Consider the following 15,665-nt stretch of genomic DNA (forward strand, 5'->3'; position numbering starts at 1 on the left):
ATCCAACTCAGTATTATTTGCTGATTTGGGATTGCTTATTTGAAGCAACTTATGTTTTTCTACAAAAACATTTTTCAACTTATTATAATTCAGAAGAGTTTAAATTCTTTAAAAACTTCTTATTACCGGTTTGACACCGGTATAAGTTGTTTATCCAAACACTTAAAAATGCTTATTATCAATGTCACACCAAAATAAATCAATACATTATTTTTATAAGCAATCCTAAACACCCCAAAAACTATAAATAAGAATTTATGTGTTGTTGGAAGGGCGAATCTCTAAAAACTTGTTAATCCTGATGGGCCATGGCTACCAAGAAAAAAAAGGAAAAAAGAAATTATTATTTTCAGAGTGGGTGACGATATTATCTTTCTTCCTCCCGTGGACTCTCAAATGCAAAAGAACCTCCATTGATTCAAAATCACACAACCCATTTGCTGATTTTTGTTTCTTCCCATTCCCTTTTCCACAAATCACCCAGATTCATTTCAATTCCAATAGCCTCAACACTGAGGCTTTTTCTGTTCTTCAATCTTTTGAGGGGTTTTTCATTTGATTCTGTATCAAAATCATATATATATATAGATGTTGGAATCATCAAAAATCATGAGTTCAAATAGGATTTCGAGATTTGGGTTCGTTCTATTGGTGATTTTTGGTAGGTTAACATGCGCAAATGAAAGCCCTAGGGTTTGTAATTCTATTTGTCCCCCCAAATCGATCAAGGATTCAATCTTCAGTTTTCAAGTTCCGGTTTGTCCCTTGAATCGGATGGATAATTCTTTCGGTGTTATTGAGGTATGTACGCACACTAAGAAGTTAACCAAAACACTTGTGGATATTACCAGCTGCTCTTATCATTTTGTATGATGAATTCATGTATATAATATGAATTATAGTCACTTGTTATGTTTGATTCGTAGCTGGTTTGTTATAAACTATGAATTAGAATCATCTCTTTTCTAGAATCACATTGGCTGAATGATTAATTTGATTTGCATCGTTAGTTGATATAATTTCATTACAAGCTTTGAATTTGATTTTTCTGGTTGATAGAATGCCATATTCATCATCTATCATGGCTAGTTCATGTTAAAATTATTAGAATTGATGATGTTCATTTGGGTCCATGAGATTTCCCTTTTGTTGTCACGATGAATGTTGCGATTATCGGAGGGATGGAGGGACGGTGTAACTTTATAGCTTCAACTTTGATGGGAATAAGGATATTTGAATCGAATGCTGTTGTTATCAAGTCGAATATTGCGGTTATTTTGGGGATCGAGTGAATAACCTTTTTGCTTAAAAGGGTATTCAAGATAGTTGATTTTGGTCAAATGTTTTTGTTAATATTGTAATTCTTTGAGGGTGGGGAGAGCAACCCTTTTATGCTCTCACCATGGTCTTAGGAACAACAAGAAAACGTACACTTTGTGATGATGATCATCTTGAGTTGTCCATGTCGACAAGAACTTGTCCCTGCCTTGAAAACGTCCACAACCACCACCAGCAACGCCCATCTGAAGATCTGGATTTACACTGCCAACCATATTAGAGAGTAATCAAATGAATTGGAAACCATATTAATTTGTTCTCTAATATGGTTGGTGGCGTAAATCCAGATTTTTGTGCAGCGTTGTTGTTGGTGGCGGTGGGAATGGAATATGGTACTCCATTGGCTCGATTTCAAAGCGAGGACGAGTTCTTGATGACATGGACGACTTAGGATGATCATCATCACCAAGTGTAAGCTTTCTTGTTGTTCCGGAGGCAATGGTTAGAGTATACATGGAGTGTTAAAAGAAAAGCCTAAGAATAAACAGGCACAATGGTTGTTTTTTTATCCTCCTATTTTTTTGTTGGTGATGAGACTTGCAAGAAGTCGAAGATGATTGTATAAAATAGGCATACTAACAACGTTTTGCAAATTTTTATTCCAAGGGAGACGAGACGTCATTGCAAAAGGCGTTGAGCAAGGTTCACAGGAATGCTCAAGATTACGTTGTGGTGCTCTTCTATGCGTCCTGGTGTCCCTTCTCAATAACATTTAGACCAAGTTTATCAGTGATGTCTTCCTTGTATCCTTCAATCGCTCATTTTGCAATCGAAGAATCCGTCATAAGGCCAAGGTTTGAGATCTTTATACGCCCATTTGTTCTCTACTGAAAAGCCTTGCTATCAATATGGTTATTTAGAAGTATATAATAATGCACATACCGCAAATGAATTCACACACCCTTCTCATCTTTGGTGAGATTTGAACCCTGACTTCCTAGAAGGCTGGGATCTATCGGTAACTCAAAGGCCCTTAGGTATCTCTCTCTCTCTATATATATATAGAGGGAGGTTCAAGACCCCCCCCAAAAAAAAATGAAAAACTGAGGAACACCCCGGTGACTTTTGGTTCACTTTAGGGGTTCTAAATGTGCATCCACTTTAATTTGATGTGTGCTTCTCTAAGTTAATAAGAAGTTATTGCAGCTTCCTGGTAGTGGGATAAAAATCTCCTATCCCAAATTCTCATGTCTCCCTCTTGTCCACCAATCACATGAATACACATCGTCAGTGAGGGAATGTAAGCTTGAATAAAATGATTTAAAATATATAAAAATCTGATGTGCCTTCATTTCATTGGTGGGATGAGAGTGTATCCAAATAACATTAGAAATTTGTATGCAGCATACTTTCGAAATATGGAGTTCATGGGTTTCCTACTCTCTTTGTCTTGAACTCAACAATGCGTGTGCGCTATCATGGCTCCCGCACTCTTGGTTCGCTTGTGGATTTCTACAGTAACGTTACAGGTAAAATAATTTCTGAAAGTTCAGCCATTCCTAAACGTTAGGCCATGTTTGATCTTATTGAAAAAAAGCCCCGTTTGGTTAGCCACAAGCTTGCTTCCTTACGTTTTTGCAATTAATTTTTCAACATGTCTTTTTAGGTCATTAATTTTACATTGTCATAGAGCTTATCTGCCAGTTTTTACTAAGTATGACGTGTTTATCAATATTAGCTAAACAGCTAGCTTAGCGAGGCTGTTTACTTTTTTGTTAATCCCTGTATGGATTAAGTTGTTTGTCTTAGGGACGGGAGACCGATGGATTTGAGGGAAGCAAAGAGAGAGGGTAGGATTTTTCTGGGGCATTTATGGTATTAAGCTTAACGGGGACAAAAAAGAGGTCATGGCTTATTCCATATAGCCAATTTGGCTTAATGGCCCAACAACTAAACCGTAAAGAAACAATCCCTAAACCGTAAAGAAACAATCCTGAATGGCCAAGTGGATAAGCCTCCCAGATCATTAAGCTCATTAAGCTGCAAGTAAACAACAATAAAATGACCCAATACATTAATCGATTCTATGTATAGGTATTAAAGCGGAATCTGTGGATGAAAAATCGGTAGGCGAGACAGTATGCACTTTAGAGCACGAGAACCGAGACAACAATGAGCCAGAAAGTTGTCCGTTTTCATGGGCACGGTCCCCAGAAAACATGCTTCGACACGAAACGTATTTGGCGTTAGCCACCATATTCGTGATTCTGAGGTCGGTTTACCTGAGTTATCCGTTTATCGTGATATGTGCTCGAGTGATTTGGAGGAGAAGGTTCGTAAACATACGGTTCAAGAGTTTGTGGGACCGTCCTTTCGCGTACTTGAAACGTGCGATACAGTTATTCAGGTCGCTCACCGAGCCTTGCAAGCGAAGCAATCTGCATGGAGCGATGAACGCCAAGGCTGCATGGGCGTCAAAGTCGTTGGCTTCGGTTTCTTTTGGGGAGGCGAGCGGTGACGGATCGGGAAGTTAAACCAACTGTGGAATTCCCTTGGGATTTTATCTTGGTTCTTGATAGGGAAGTTTTATGTGAAATGTAGATTACAATTTGTTTGATAGAAAAGAGCTGTAACAAGTTTTTATGTGTCCTTCCTTTTGTACTTTTTCCTTTTTTCCTCTCATCTTTTACAAGCAGAAGGTTTTCACGAAAACAACTGTTCTACTAATTTGGATAGATGTCAGATCTGTATACATTGCAACTCAGAATGAGATATATTGGTGCTGTTTGGTTGCATATGTAAGAGAGGCCTACACAATTGTAGCTTCAAATTTTTTTACCTTCACAGTATTTTGTTGTGAAGTTTTAAGTATAAAAAAGTGGTCTCAGGGGTCTCACGAAAACAAACTGGTCTCACGTGAACCCAACCCGGTAAATAAACATGTGTGAATTGATTAAATACAATTTACTGTGTTTACTATGACTAGCATATGCTCGAGTATTTTCAGCATCTAATTGAAAATCGGACTTATCGTGTTCTTGTTTTCTAACATAACAATTTAATTCTATAAATTCATCTGATGTCGATTTCAAAATTAAAAAACAAATAAAGATTCTTTTTAGCCGGTCATGCAAAGACAATCAAACCAAACTAAACGGATCCAAGTAGGTATTGATAAAACTATCATCAAACATCATTTTCGAACTGTGTTTCCACTAGATATCCATAAAATTGTCCCAAAATACCCAAGATTTTGTACGTAAATAAAATCATATGCATATTTATTAAAGGTGTATTCCCTAAAATAACCTGAATATATAAATAAAGCGAAAAAACGATCAAATTTTTTCATATTTCCACAAAAATGTCCGGCTAAATTGTAAAAGAAATTCGCCATTGATGGTTTTCCTATTGTTGTCAGAGGTGAGACTCATTTTCTTATAGAAAAACTGAAAAAGTCCATGTAAATCGTCAAATCGTGACGTTCTTGACGGTTTCTTGAAGATGCCAACCAACTATAGTGTAACTCATGTCATTTCGTCAATAGCGAATTCTTTTGACGATTAGGATTATGAATTACTTTTATTTAATAGAATAGTAAATAAAATAGAATATTAAACTCGGTAGGAATAATTTCAAATCACGAATTGACGCGAAATCCAGACTATTGTCATTCAACAGCTACCAAGATCAACAATTCCATAAGCTTGGGCCCCCTTTTTAGTGGATTATTTCAACGCAAGGGTTCATATTTGTTATATTCTGTTGGTAATAATGGAACAATTTTGCATATAGGAACAAAGAGAAGCATATTTATTCTATACTCGATAAGCACCAATACGCAATGGGGAGGTTAATGCTATTTGATACGAGCGAATGTACCCATACCTGTTCTATTGTTGACATAATAACCTTTATACAGATATGTATAGAAAAAGCGTGGTTCAAGTAACATCTACTAATATCAGCCAAAGTATTGTTAAAATACTTTTACGAGAGGTTACTGGGGTTCACAGTGGTGGAGGAACTGGATCAGAAAACATAGAGATTCTAGTTGTAAGATATCTAATGAAACCGTTACTAGAATTGAGATCTTCTTCAAAAAGAAAAATCTTAAAATAAATCCAATTGGTTTCAGACTTGGTACAACCCAACGTCATCATTCCTTTTGGTTCGATTTGACCAGTGATTTTGACAAATACGTGTAAATTTAGGGGGTGTTTGGGATTGCTTATCTAAAACAACTTATGCTTTTCTACAAAAGCACTTATCAACTTATTATAAGTCAGAAATGTTTAAATGCATTAAAAACTTCTTATTACCGGTTTGACACCGGTATAAATTGTTTATCCAAACACTCAAAAATGCTTATTACCAATGTCACACCGAAATAAGTCAATAAGTTGTTTTTATATAAATCAGAAAACCGAAAAGCCTTGAACCATTCACATTCCGTCAAGTTCACCTCCAATCCAACCTTCCATTTTCAGTTGCCGGCTTCATCTTTGTATCAACCATTTGGAAATTGGTGTTCTTTCTTCCATCAAAATCAAGTAAATCTAACCATCAAAATCCAAATCTGCCGCAAATTTCCAACTTAATTCTAGTTTAAAAACACCACACTTCAAACCAAATCCATAACTCATCAATGGCGGAATCGATTTCAACAGCTTATACATTTTCACCCAAACAACCTCCAAGAAGAAACACTTTACCTGTTACTCAAGAACAACCAAAAATCAAACACACCCAGAAACGATTTTTCTATAATGTTGCTGTTCTTCCATCTTACTGTCAAAAAGTAAGTGAAAATTTTCAGGGGTTTTCGCCATTTTTTCCAAGAAATTAAGAGAGTGCTGATAATTTATCGTTACCCAGATTATTGCAGAGCTTTTAGGGACGTATATCTTGATTTTTGCTGGATGTGGATCAGCACTTGTGGACAGAGATCGATCTTTAACAATTTTGGGGATTGCAATGGTTTGGGGTTTATGTTTGATGGCTCTGATTTATTCACTTGGCCATATTTCTGGTGCCCATTTCAATCCTGCTGTTTCTATTGCTTTTGCTGCTTCTGGGAGATTGCCTTTGCTATATGTAAGAACCCTAAATTCACTTTACCTTTTAAATCGACTTAAAACCATGGTAGAAATTACTGATGGCCATCAACTTAAAAGAGCTCACAAATTCATGTGATTTTTGATCTGGGATTTTGTTCTTTTAGGTGCCAATGTATGTGGTGTCTCAGATTTTAGGTTCGGCATTAGCGTGTCTCACTTTGAAAATCTTGTTCGATCATCAAAAGGACACGCTGCCGACAGTGACTCGGTATTCGACTCCAACAACAGATGCAGAAGCTTTCTTGTGGGAATTCGTCATCACTTTCATTTTGATGTTCTCCATCAATGGTGCTGCGACTGATGATAGATCGGTATTACTTAGCTTTCTTGTTAGCTAATTTTCGATTTCTAGTTCCTTTCGGGATTCTTAAAGGTATTAACTTTGATACTGAAACGATGAACACAGAGCAAGGAACTTGCAGGGGTTGCAATCGGAGTCACGCTGATGTTCAATGTGATAATTGCAGGGTACGACAATATCATACTCATTGCAACAAAATCGGCTTTATAAGATTCATATATGTTTAAAGAAACTGTTTTATAGAATTTAAGTTGATAGACCAAAGAACTATGCATTGTATGTAAAAATGTTACAATAAGTTGATATAACGTTTTTGGCGTACTAACAAGTTTTTTAGGACACAATGTCTTATTAATATTTTTATATAACATTATTTGGAAAAATGTCATATACAAACAAGTACAATATTAATTTGTTTGCATAGATTGTGAAGGTTTTGTTAACTTGCTTTCTACATAAAGCTCTCCCCTGAAAGCTTATTGAATAAGTCAATTTCTATATCATTATACCATTATTAAACAGTCATGTATGGCTGATTGAATAAGCTGTGATTCTCATTAAGCTCATCAAGCTGCTAACAAACATGCCTTTAGACATATTTGACATCTTATAAAGCTGATTTTGTAGTAATGACCCTACAAATAATAAAATAACATGATAGAAGATGTTTTATTTCGATTCTGATACGAAAAATTGATTGCAGGCCAATTACAGGAGCTTCTATGAACCCTGCAAGAAGCATAGGCCCTGCAGTTGTGGCAAATGAATACGAAAACCTTTGGATTTTTATCGTTGCCCCTATTCTAGGAGCTCTAACCGCAAGCCTCGTATACAGTCTTCTCCGACAACCAAAGCAAGAGAAACAGGATTTCGAAAACGAGGACCCCAGAAGCATCTATAACGATCTGTTTTCCCAGTCGATTCCATAAAAACCACAACTTTTCAACAATTCACGACACCAAGTAGTTCTAAAAAGGTCGTCACATCCCTCATAACAATTTATTAGTTATGCAGCATTGATAGGTTGTACGCCGAAGTACAACAACGACATGAACATTAGAAAAACACAAAAAATCTGGGGTTTCTAGAGGATTCCAGAATTCTTATGTCTAAAACACTTCTTTTTCTTCACTATACAGCATTAGAATAATATGAACAGCATAGGAACCAAAATGGTTTACAGAAAGATTATCTTTCCGGTTCCAAATCTGGCCTCGATTGTCTTTGAATCCGAGTCTTGGAAAACAAGATCGTGGATGAGAATCTGTAACGGCTGATTTTTGCCAATATCTTTGAGCTTCTATAATTTCTCAGACGACAGATTACCTGCTTATAGTTCAACAAACCTTCATATCAGATATTGTTCGATTTTTGATTGCTTAAAAATCTAAAACTAGTGATTTATAGAAAAACATTCAACAGTTCAGATCAATTGTAAATGATGCAAACTTCTGAAGATTGATAGTTAACAAAGAGACCAAGGTGAAGTAGATCTCGTAAGGCCAAGAAATCTTGAAATCGGGCAAGAAATCTTGAAATCGGGCATCTTTTAGAGTAAGATGACAGAAAACTAGTAATTCAGAATGCAGTTCATCAGCATACCTTGGGGGAAAGCTAGGAAAATGAATAAGATTCCAGATGGATTGTGAAAAAAACGCAATTTTTTTTGTTTGTTTGTAATTTTGTCGAATTCCAAAGAGATTGAGATGAACTGTCTTATGAGGGCAAAAAAATCTCGAAACTAGATATATTTCAAGTATTATGATATAAGGTTGGGTTTAGGGAAAAACCACAAAGAAAAGAAAAACGGAGGAACACTCTAATAATCATTCATTTGTATAGTTGCACATGTGGATAAAAAGTAATTGTCTAATGTGCATAAAATGCACACGTGCATAGAAACTAGGAACCATTTTCATTCACTTGGATGCACATGTGCATACTAGACAAATGAATGGTTATTAGGATATTCCTCAGTTTTTTATTTTTTTGTGGTTTTCCTTGAACCTAAGTCTATGATATAAAACCAGTAAAGTTGAGGGAAATACTTTACGGGAAAGCTAGGAAAGTGTGAAAGTTCAGATCGATTACTAAAGATGCAAACCTTTTGGGGGGATCTAGTTCAACATTTTGACACTTAACAAAGAGATTGAAGAGTATTGGATCATACAAGCACGCACGGGTACCTTTTGCGTATGATCACATGAAACTAGTAATTCAGAACTGATTGAGGAGAATACTTAATGGGATCGAAGCTAGAAAAAGATAGGAAAGTTCAGACCAAATGCAAACTTTTTAAGATCCAGTTCTGGAATATTGGCAATTAACCAAAAAACTAGATCATATAAAGGCAAACAGATGAGTTCCACCATGAAAACTATCCCATCTGGAATCAATAGGGGACATCTAGAAAACGAAGGTAATGATATTTACTAACGTCTTACCCGGTTTGAGAAAGTTCCCTCCAGTTGATCATTTGGTGCGACTGTGGATGCCTTTGCAAATAAGAACTGTCTTCACCTACAAACTGCTCTGAAAAACTAGAAGTTGCCGGTGACCACACGGGAACCACAACCCCATCTCGTTCCCTCCTAGAAGTCGTACCGTTAGAAGATTCAGCCGGAGAATCTTCAGCGTTCCTCAGAGCTATCTGGATGTTAAACTGTGCAAGTTCTTGATGAAGTGATTCCCTTGCTGGTTCTGGATCCATAACATCATCAGGAACTTCTGCCCTGCTATCATTTGCTAGACTTCTATGATCTGAAGATGATTCTTCTTCTTCTTCTACTCCACCTCTTAACAAAGATGCAGTCAAACTAGGAACCATTTGATCTTCATAATGGCGAATCGTGATACTCGTGTGATTCCTAACAGTATCTTGATCCATCTCCATTTGCATATCTTGTGGGAAAGCTATCAGAGCGTCTTCAGACGAATCACCAAGACCTTCTTCCATCCCATTTTCTAGAACGGCTCTAGAAGTGGCTTCATGCTGCCACATTTGTGTAAGTGCTTCACGTAACCGAGCTTTTGCTGCATCAATCTTTACGATGGGAAGAGGGTAATTCGAACCAAGCTCTATTCCAGCAGCTCGAAGCACGTATTCTGGCGCATCCCACGGCTGATGTATCCACTCAGTTGGTAATCTAGCAAGCTCAGGAAGCCATCTTCGTACGTATTCCCCATTCGGGTCAAATGTATAGCCCTCAATCTGACAAAAAAATATAAAAGAAAAACACAAAAGTTTCTTGATTTTCAGGTTAAGTCGTTGGAATCGCTGAAAATTTCCAGTTTTTTGACACAGATTAAGTTTATTGACTGTAACCATTTGATCCCAAAACACGATGCAGGAGAAGTCAAAGAAAGGTCATACCTGAGGATTATCTATGCGGTCAAACTCGCGGCTATCAGGTAAAGTTCCAGATATATACTGCCAACCAAGAGCATCACTCTCAAGATCCGCATCTAGCAACGTATCCCAGAAATATTTCATGCCCCATCTCCAAGGTAGTTGTAAAACCTTCACGAAGAAACTAGAAACCACCACTCGGATCCTATCATGCAACCAACCGGTGGCCCAAAGCTCTCTCATGCCGGCATCAACTAAAGGGTAACCGGTTCTACCTTGTCTCCATGCCTTAAAATAGCCTTCATCAATCACCCAAGGGAAAAACTTCAAATGTCCCAAAAGCGGCCTTTCGTGACTATATGGATGGTTGAAACTCATATATCTTGAGTATTCACGAAGACCGATAGATTTCAGGAATAAATTAACGCTTTCTTCACCAGCATTGTTCCCTTCATTGGCCCAAAGGATTTGTTTGGTTCGTACTAGGTGAAAGACTTTCCGTACACTAACTTCTCCGAAATGCAGGTGCGGAGAAAGAAAAGATGTTGTGGCACTATCTGCTTTTCTACGGTTTCTAGAGTAATCTAGTAATGGCCCGTTGACGAAAGCAGCTAGTGCCTTGTTAGCATTGCTCCATCCTGGTGACCATGCCCGAGCTAGAAGTGCATTGCTTCCCCTTTCTGAATCGTTTTCAAAAGCCACTGTGTCTGAAGGGCATCTAGAAAAATCACCTGAAGGAAACCATAAAACCATCGAGTATCCTTGCAAGACCAAAGGTTGGACACAATATCTACATGGTTATCCAATTTGCATAGTACATCTACAAGCATTGCTAGAATTTTATCGTATTTGGTGAATTTTGTTGGGGGTGCGTTTAGTATGCAAATAGAAATGGATAGTACTGGTCAGACAGGATTGGATGAGAATGAGGTACGCGAATTAAAAAAAAATGTAGAAGGTTTTAAGGTTTTAATTTGATGGGGGTATTTTAGTAATTTACCAAGCTTTTCTCGTCTCACTGATTTTTGTTCCACTTGTTATGGTTGGATAGGAAAAAAAATCCATATTTGTCTGGTTCGGTCCTGTCCAGTCCCAGTCATGTTGTCGCACCAAATGTGGAACAACAAGTTTTTGATTTGTCCAGTATTATCAGCATACCAAACGCACCCTTATAAGATGAAAAACCAAATAGTAAATGGATTAGACATGGAATGATTCCTAACTCCGAATCCAACATACCCAACAAAAGAAACTAAAAATAAATTAGGCAAATATATGTGGCCCTAGAATCATTAGGAATGTAACCTGAGATTATTCTTTTAGGTGGGAGTTGTGGAGGCTCGGGATCATACGGCATGCTAAGGCATCGATCCCAAAATGATGTAAATGTAATAAACGGCCGACCATCATCATCAAGAACTTCCCATGGTTCATATAACAAGTCTGCATTGAACGAGCGCACTGCTATGCCATTTTCAGTTAAAACCTCCTTCGCTCGGTGATCCCTAACCAGAGATAGAGGATCTACAATATACCAAAAACATTAATTACCCTTAATTCAGCACAAACCAATAAAATTTAAGCTACTTTTATAAGATCTTGATCCCCAATTGTTGCAAGTGATATCAAAATAGAAAAAAAAAAAAAAAAAGGAATATGCTTCAAAGTTCTCAAACTCCTATAATCTGTAATCTGTGGTTAAAAAGGGTTATAGAATTCATGAAACTTGTAGCTAAAGATCTATGATGCATTCATACAAGAAACATGAAATTGACATCCTTGAAATCTGCTAAAATTATAACCAAAAAGGGAAGAGGATAAACAATTGAAAACCCATATAAATGAACAAAAACCCATCTAAATTGCATAATCTTGAAAAAAAAAACCCTATATGAATGGCATAATCTTGAAGAAAAACCCATATAAATGAAGTTAGGGGCTGACCATATAAGTGGTTAAAAAAGATCTGAGTAGCACCAGTGGATTTGGTGACATCAAGAAGAGAAGAAACACTATCAGAAGATCTCTTGGTGATGAGAGAAGTTCCAAGATTCTTCAAGGATGAATCAAGCGAAGCTAAACTCTGTTTAAGCCACCATCTTGATACTCTCCCTGGATAATAATGGCCTTCTTCTTCAGGTGCCCATATGAAAACTGCTATCACTTTACCTGCTCTTACACCTGCAGCTAAAGCAGGGTTATCTTCTACCCTCAGATCTCTCCTAAACCATACTATACTGCATCCACCTGCCATCCCTCAAGAACCCTAGCCCCAATTCTCACCCACAAACACTTTAAAACCAGGATTATGTTGGAAAAATAGAGAAGAAGAGAAGGGGAAAAAAACCCAAATTCCAGAATTCTGATCCCTTTCTCTCAAGAAACCCAGTAAAGATTCTGATGATTTTTCTATCAAGAAACCCTAATCCCAATTCAGCTTAACAACTTTTTTCAAGAAACCCAGATCCTAATTCGAATTTCTGACGATCTTTTTCTCCATAAACCAGAAACCCAATTCGGATAACTATGAGTTTCTCTGGAATACACAAATCTCAGACGCTCAATCACAGACAGGTGTTTGTATTTGCTTGGAGAGCAAGTTGGTAGTCTTCTTATCCTTGGTTTCTTTTTTGTCACTCAGTCATGTGATGAAGAATCATTTGAAGAGCAAAAGCACAAAAAAGTAGGGAAACTTTTACTCCACTTTGATGGGTATTTGAAGAAGAATCTAATAAACAATAAGGAAATCAGAATATTTGACCCCTTATAATTGGGATTTTAATGAACAAGAAACACCCAAATGTGAGTTAGAAAGGGAAAAGACAGGGTTGGATGGGATGAGGAGAGGCAATTTGCAGCCACAAAGCTTTGTGTTGTAATTTCTATTTTCCTTTTTTTTTTTATGAATCTGTTTTTTTCTTTATCCCTGTTCTTATCTTTGAATTGGAAAACAAAAACCTCTCTTTCTTTGCCAGAGTGGAATATCTTTTTACATGGACCATTATTTTTTGATGCATTTTTTCATGGATTCTTGGTGGTGTCTGATTAGTTTAAGTTTCGCTCTAAAGGTCAAAAGTACCAGGAGGTCTCAGGTTCAAATCTAAGAAGAAATAAAAATCTCATTGTGGTCACGGAGGTTCAAATACGGTGACTCCGGGCTATCTGCAAAGCAAGTGGTCACCCTGAAATTAGTCGGCTCGCATAGCGGGTTGGATATCCAGGTTAATAAAAAAAATTTATTTTTTATTTTGTTAAAACTAATTTAATGTTTGATTTGATGTATTGTTTTATGGTTTCATGAGAATTTTTATGATTTAATAGAAACAAGATGCAAATTAACTAACATTGAAATTATATTTGTAAGGAAGAGTCGAATGTGTTGATCAATGCATCGTCAAGTGCATATTTGCAGTCAAAATTTGGACTTTAGTTCGGGAATGGTCCTTATTGGACACCCAACTGTAGTTCACAGCAGTTAATCTTCTTCTCCATCATAGACCATCACATTTCTCACTGTGGGTGCATCACATCTGGCAAGCTACCATCTCGGTTCCGTGTTACATGGCTTTGAAGCATCAAATTGATGTCATTTCCAAGCAGAAGTCGCTCAAGACGGATCTTTTGTTTGCCGATATACAAGTTCGTTTCACGTGGGTTTCAAGTAGACTCCGTAAGGGATCTATTTCACGAGACTTGTGGTTTACTTCACCCCAACTTACACATACCTTCGACTAATCGCTTCAAGTTCTGTTTCGTTTCCCCCTCAATGAAGGAGGTTTGGCTTCACGTTTTCTTTTATTTTTATTTTTTGTAATCTTTTGTTCCTTTACCGCCCTTCGTAGTTTTGATCGTGTTTGGGCACTTTGTTCTTCGATTTTGTATCTCCAGTTCGGGTGTTTTTCAAAATAATTACTGTATTTCAAAAAAAAAATTAATATTATGTGAAAATATGATACGACATCCTTTAGGAATAAGATAGCATAAGAATGAAGGTAATGGTTATTAACCGGGAAAGACACTGTAATTTCAATATATTTACGGGTATTGGTTGATAATTTAGCTGATAGTTAAAAAGCTAAATAATACCAAGAACAAAATAGTCACCTATGAACATGCCAGGGGTATACTATGCATATTAGTGGGCCAAAATACGGCTTTTATTGCTGTATTTATTACTTACATAATGTTTCAATGAAAAAAATAAAATATCATACGTCGAACCGTTTAAAGTTCCGATTAAAGATATTGATTTACTGGTTCATTTCTTGTTCTGATCAAGAATCTTGGATAAAAAGCCTGTGAAATTTTGTAGGTTCTTTATTTTCTGTTAACTTTGATTAGATATAAATACTTTTATTTATAACAAGAAAAATGCAAAACATCTGATCATTGAATGAATTTCAGAATGTGTTGGATAATATCCGAAAAACTAGCCTTCTAAAGAGAAAACGTGTTGTGTCTTTATGACGATTAAGAACATATGAATTACCGTCTTAAGTAATACATTTTAATCGTTAATGAAGACTGAAATGTCGTCATGATTCATATCAAACTCAGATCATGTGGGCATATTGTATCTTTCACTGACTTCGGTACACGCATCTGGTTATTTTGTTTGTAGGTCCCACTTAATTTGTAGGAATTCAATTCTATATATTCAGATACAAGGCTTTATATGTAACGACTTGAAAGAAGAGTTCTATTCCGATACGACACAAGGCATTACATGTAACGAGTTGAAAGAAGGGTCCAGATTCAAAGTTGTCGATGGTCAAAACTGCTTTTTATCATGACTGAATAGATTAAGACAAATTTTCTGAACTTTGGTTTTGAGTGGTACCCAAACTAAAGCCATAAAGCACAACATGAAACGTCCCATCTTTTGTAGTATTTTGGGCCTAATAGTGTCCTTGAAAGCCCAAATTTTATAAGCCCAAATCCCTGTCTGGGTAAGCCTCAAAGTCTGATCAAATTAAAATGTTGGGGGTAGTTCTGACCTAGGCTCTGTTCGAAAATGCGTCGAAAAGTCCAAGTAAGTCTAAAAAAACTCGGAGTGAAAAGGTTGATTGAAACTCAAAGCGTGGTCATGCCCGAACCGCTTTTTGTTCATTGAGAACGGGTTTGGAAGGTCCGAGCTTAAGCCTGAAAAGCCTGGACCTTGTGTATATGTAGGTTGGATCAAAGTGATTTGGGTTATAAATTAATACTTGATGCATAACATTCTCTTTTGTCTTAAAATGAAGGGAAAAGTCCAAAAAAAATCCAATAAACTTTATCATTTTGAATGGTTTAGTCGCTAAACTATTTTATTGAATGAATAGAAGTTAAGTTGAGAAACGTAAGAAGAAAACTTCACCCTTGGATGCACATTAGGATGAGATGCACCAGATCAATCTCCGTATCAAACTTGATTCATGTGTGGGTTTGAAATTAAAGGTGATTAGGGGTCCATATATCTTCTTACGCTTCTCATCTTAACTCTACTCCTTACACGATCCTTCGTCTATGTGTGTGTGTATATATATATATATATATTGGGGCCTAATCAAATAAAAACTAGATAGTTTGTGGTAACCGTGAGATCCAATGTAAGTCAATCATTTAAGATAATTAATGT

General features: G+C 36.6%; 3 protein-coding genes across 5 annotated transcripts; 2 read left to right on the plus strand and 1 right to left on the minus strand.

Annotated features, from left to right (window-relative positions):
• Window positions 1-395: 395 nt before the first annotated feature.
• LOC112508529 (5'-adenylylsulfate reductase-like 4) lies at window positions 396-4,046 on the plus strand. Its single transcript, XM_025113173.1, has 4 exons — window positions 396-801; window positions 1,945-2,132; window positions 2,683-2,807; window positions 3,373-4,046. The coding sequence occupies exons 1-4, from the start codon at window positions 589-591 to the stop codon at window positions 3,810-3,812; spliced, it is 966 nt and encodes a 321-aa protein (XP_024968941.1). The 5' UTR covers window positions 396-588; the 3' UTR covers window positions 3,813-4,046.
• A 1,880-nt stretch (window positions 4,047-5,926) lies between these two features.
• Window positions 5,927-7,687, plus strand: LOC112508620 (nodulin-26-like). The gene is made up of 5 exons (XM_025113292.1): window positions 5,927-6,079; window positions 6,157-6,375; window positions 6,503-6,709; window positions 6,805-6,866; window positions 7,403-7,687. The coding sequence occupies exons 1-5, from the start codon at window positions 5,927-5,929 to the stop codon at window positions 7,626-7,628; spliced, it is 867 nt and encodes a 288-aa protein (XP_024969060.1). The 3' UTR covers window positions 7,629-7,687.
• Window positions 7,663-12,864, minus strand: LOC112508824 (cryptochrome-1-like). Of its 3 annotated transcripts, none has more exons than XM_025113613.1 (5): window positions 11,993-12,864; window positions 11,354-11,572; window positions 10,073-10,809; window positions 9,144-9,910; window positions 7,663-8,025 (listed from the first exon to the last, which is right to left on the minus strand). In XM_025113613.1, exons 1-5 carry the CDS (start codon window positions 12,300-12,302, stop codon window positions 8,022-8,024), a joined length of 2,037 nt encoding a protein of 678 aa, XP_024969381.1. In that variant the 5' UTR covers window positions 12,303-12,864; the 3' UTR covers window positions 7,663-8,021. The 3 variants fall into 3 exon arrangements, with proteins under 3 accessions (XP_024969381.1, XP_024969382.1, XP_024969383.1); XM_025113614.1 differs by having other exon boundaries at window positions 7,689-8,025; window positions 10,073-10,779; XM_025113615.1 differs by lacking the exon at window positions 7,663-8,025 and having other exon boundaries at window positions 9,140-9,910; window positions 10,073-10,779.
• Between the last annotated feature and the right edge of the window lie 2,801 nt (window positions 12,865-15,665).

The sequence above is a fragment of the Cynara cardunculus genome (assembly GCF_001531365.2).
Source record: "Cynara cardunculus var. scolymus isolate 2C chromosome LG 3, CcrdV1, whole genome shotgun sequence".
NCBI lineage: Eukaryota > Viridiplantae > Streptophyta > Magnoliopsida > Asterales > Asteraceae > Cynara > Cynara cardunculus.

Excerpts from the sequence above, each read along its gene's own strand:
- LOC112508529 (XM_025113173.1), top strand. The coding sequence starts at position 589 with ATGTTGGAATCATCAAAAATCATGAGTTCAAATAGGATTTCGAGATTT. Across the intron at positions 802-1,944 it reads ATTCTTTCGGTGTTATTGAG|GGAGACGAGACGTCATTGCA; the intron begins GTATGTACGCAC and ends TTTTATTCCAAG. Across the intron at positions 2,133-2,682 it reads GAATCCGTCATAAGGCCAAG|CATACTTTCGAAATATGGAG; the intron begins GTTTGAGATCTT and ends ATTTGTATGCAG.
- LOC112508620 (XM_025113292.1), top strand. The coding sequence starts at position 5,927 with ATGGCGGAATCGATTTCAACAGCTTATACATTTTCACCCAAACAACCT. Across the intron at positions 6,376-6,502 it reads GGAGATTGCCTTTGCTATAT|GTGCCAATGTATGTGGTGTC; the intron begins GTAAGAACCCTA and ends TTGTTCTTTTAG. Across the intron at positions 6,867-7,402 it reads TTCAATGTGATAATTGCAGG|GCCAATTACAGGAGCTTCTA; the intron begins GTACGACAATAT and ends AATTGATTGCAG.
- LOC112508824 (XM_025113613.1), bottom strand. The coding sequence starts at position 12,302 with ATGGCAGGTGGATGCAGTATAGTATGGTTTAGGAGAGATCTGAGGGTA. Across the intron at positions 11,573-11,992 it reads CTTTTTTAACCACTTATATG|ATCCTCTATCTCTGGTTAGG; the intron begins GTCAGCCCCTAA and ends GGTATATTGTAG. Across the intron at positions 10,810-11,353 it reads ACCTAAAAGAATAATCTCAG|GATACTCGATGGTTTTATGG; the intron begins GTTACATTCCTA and ends TGGTCTTGCAAG.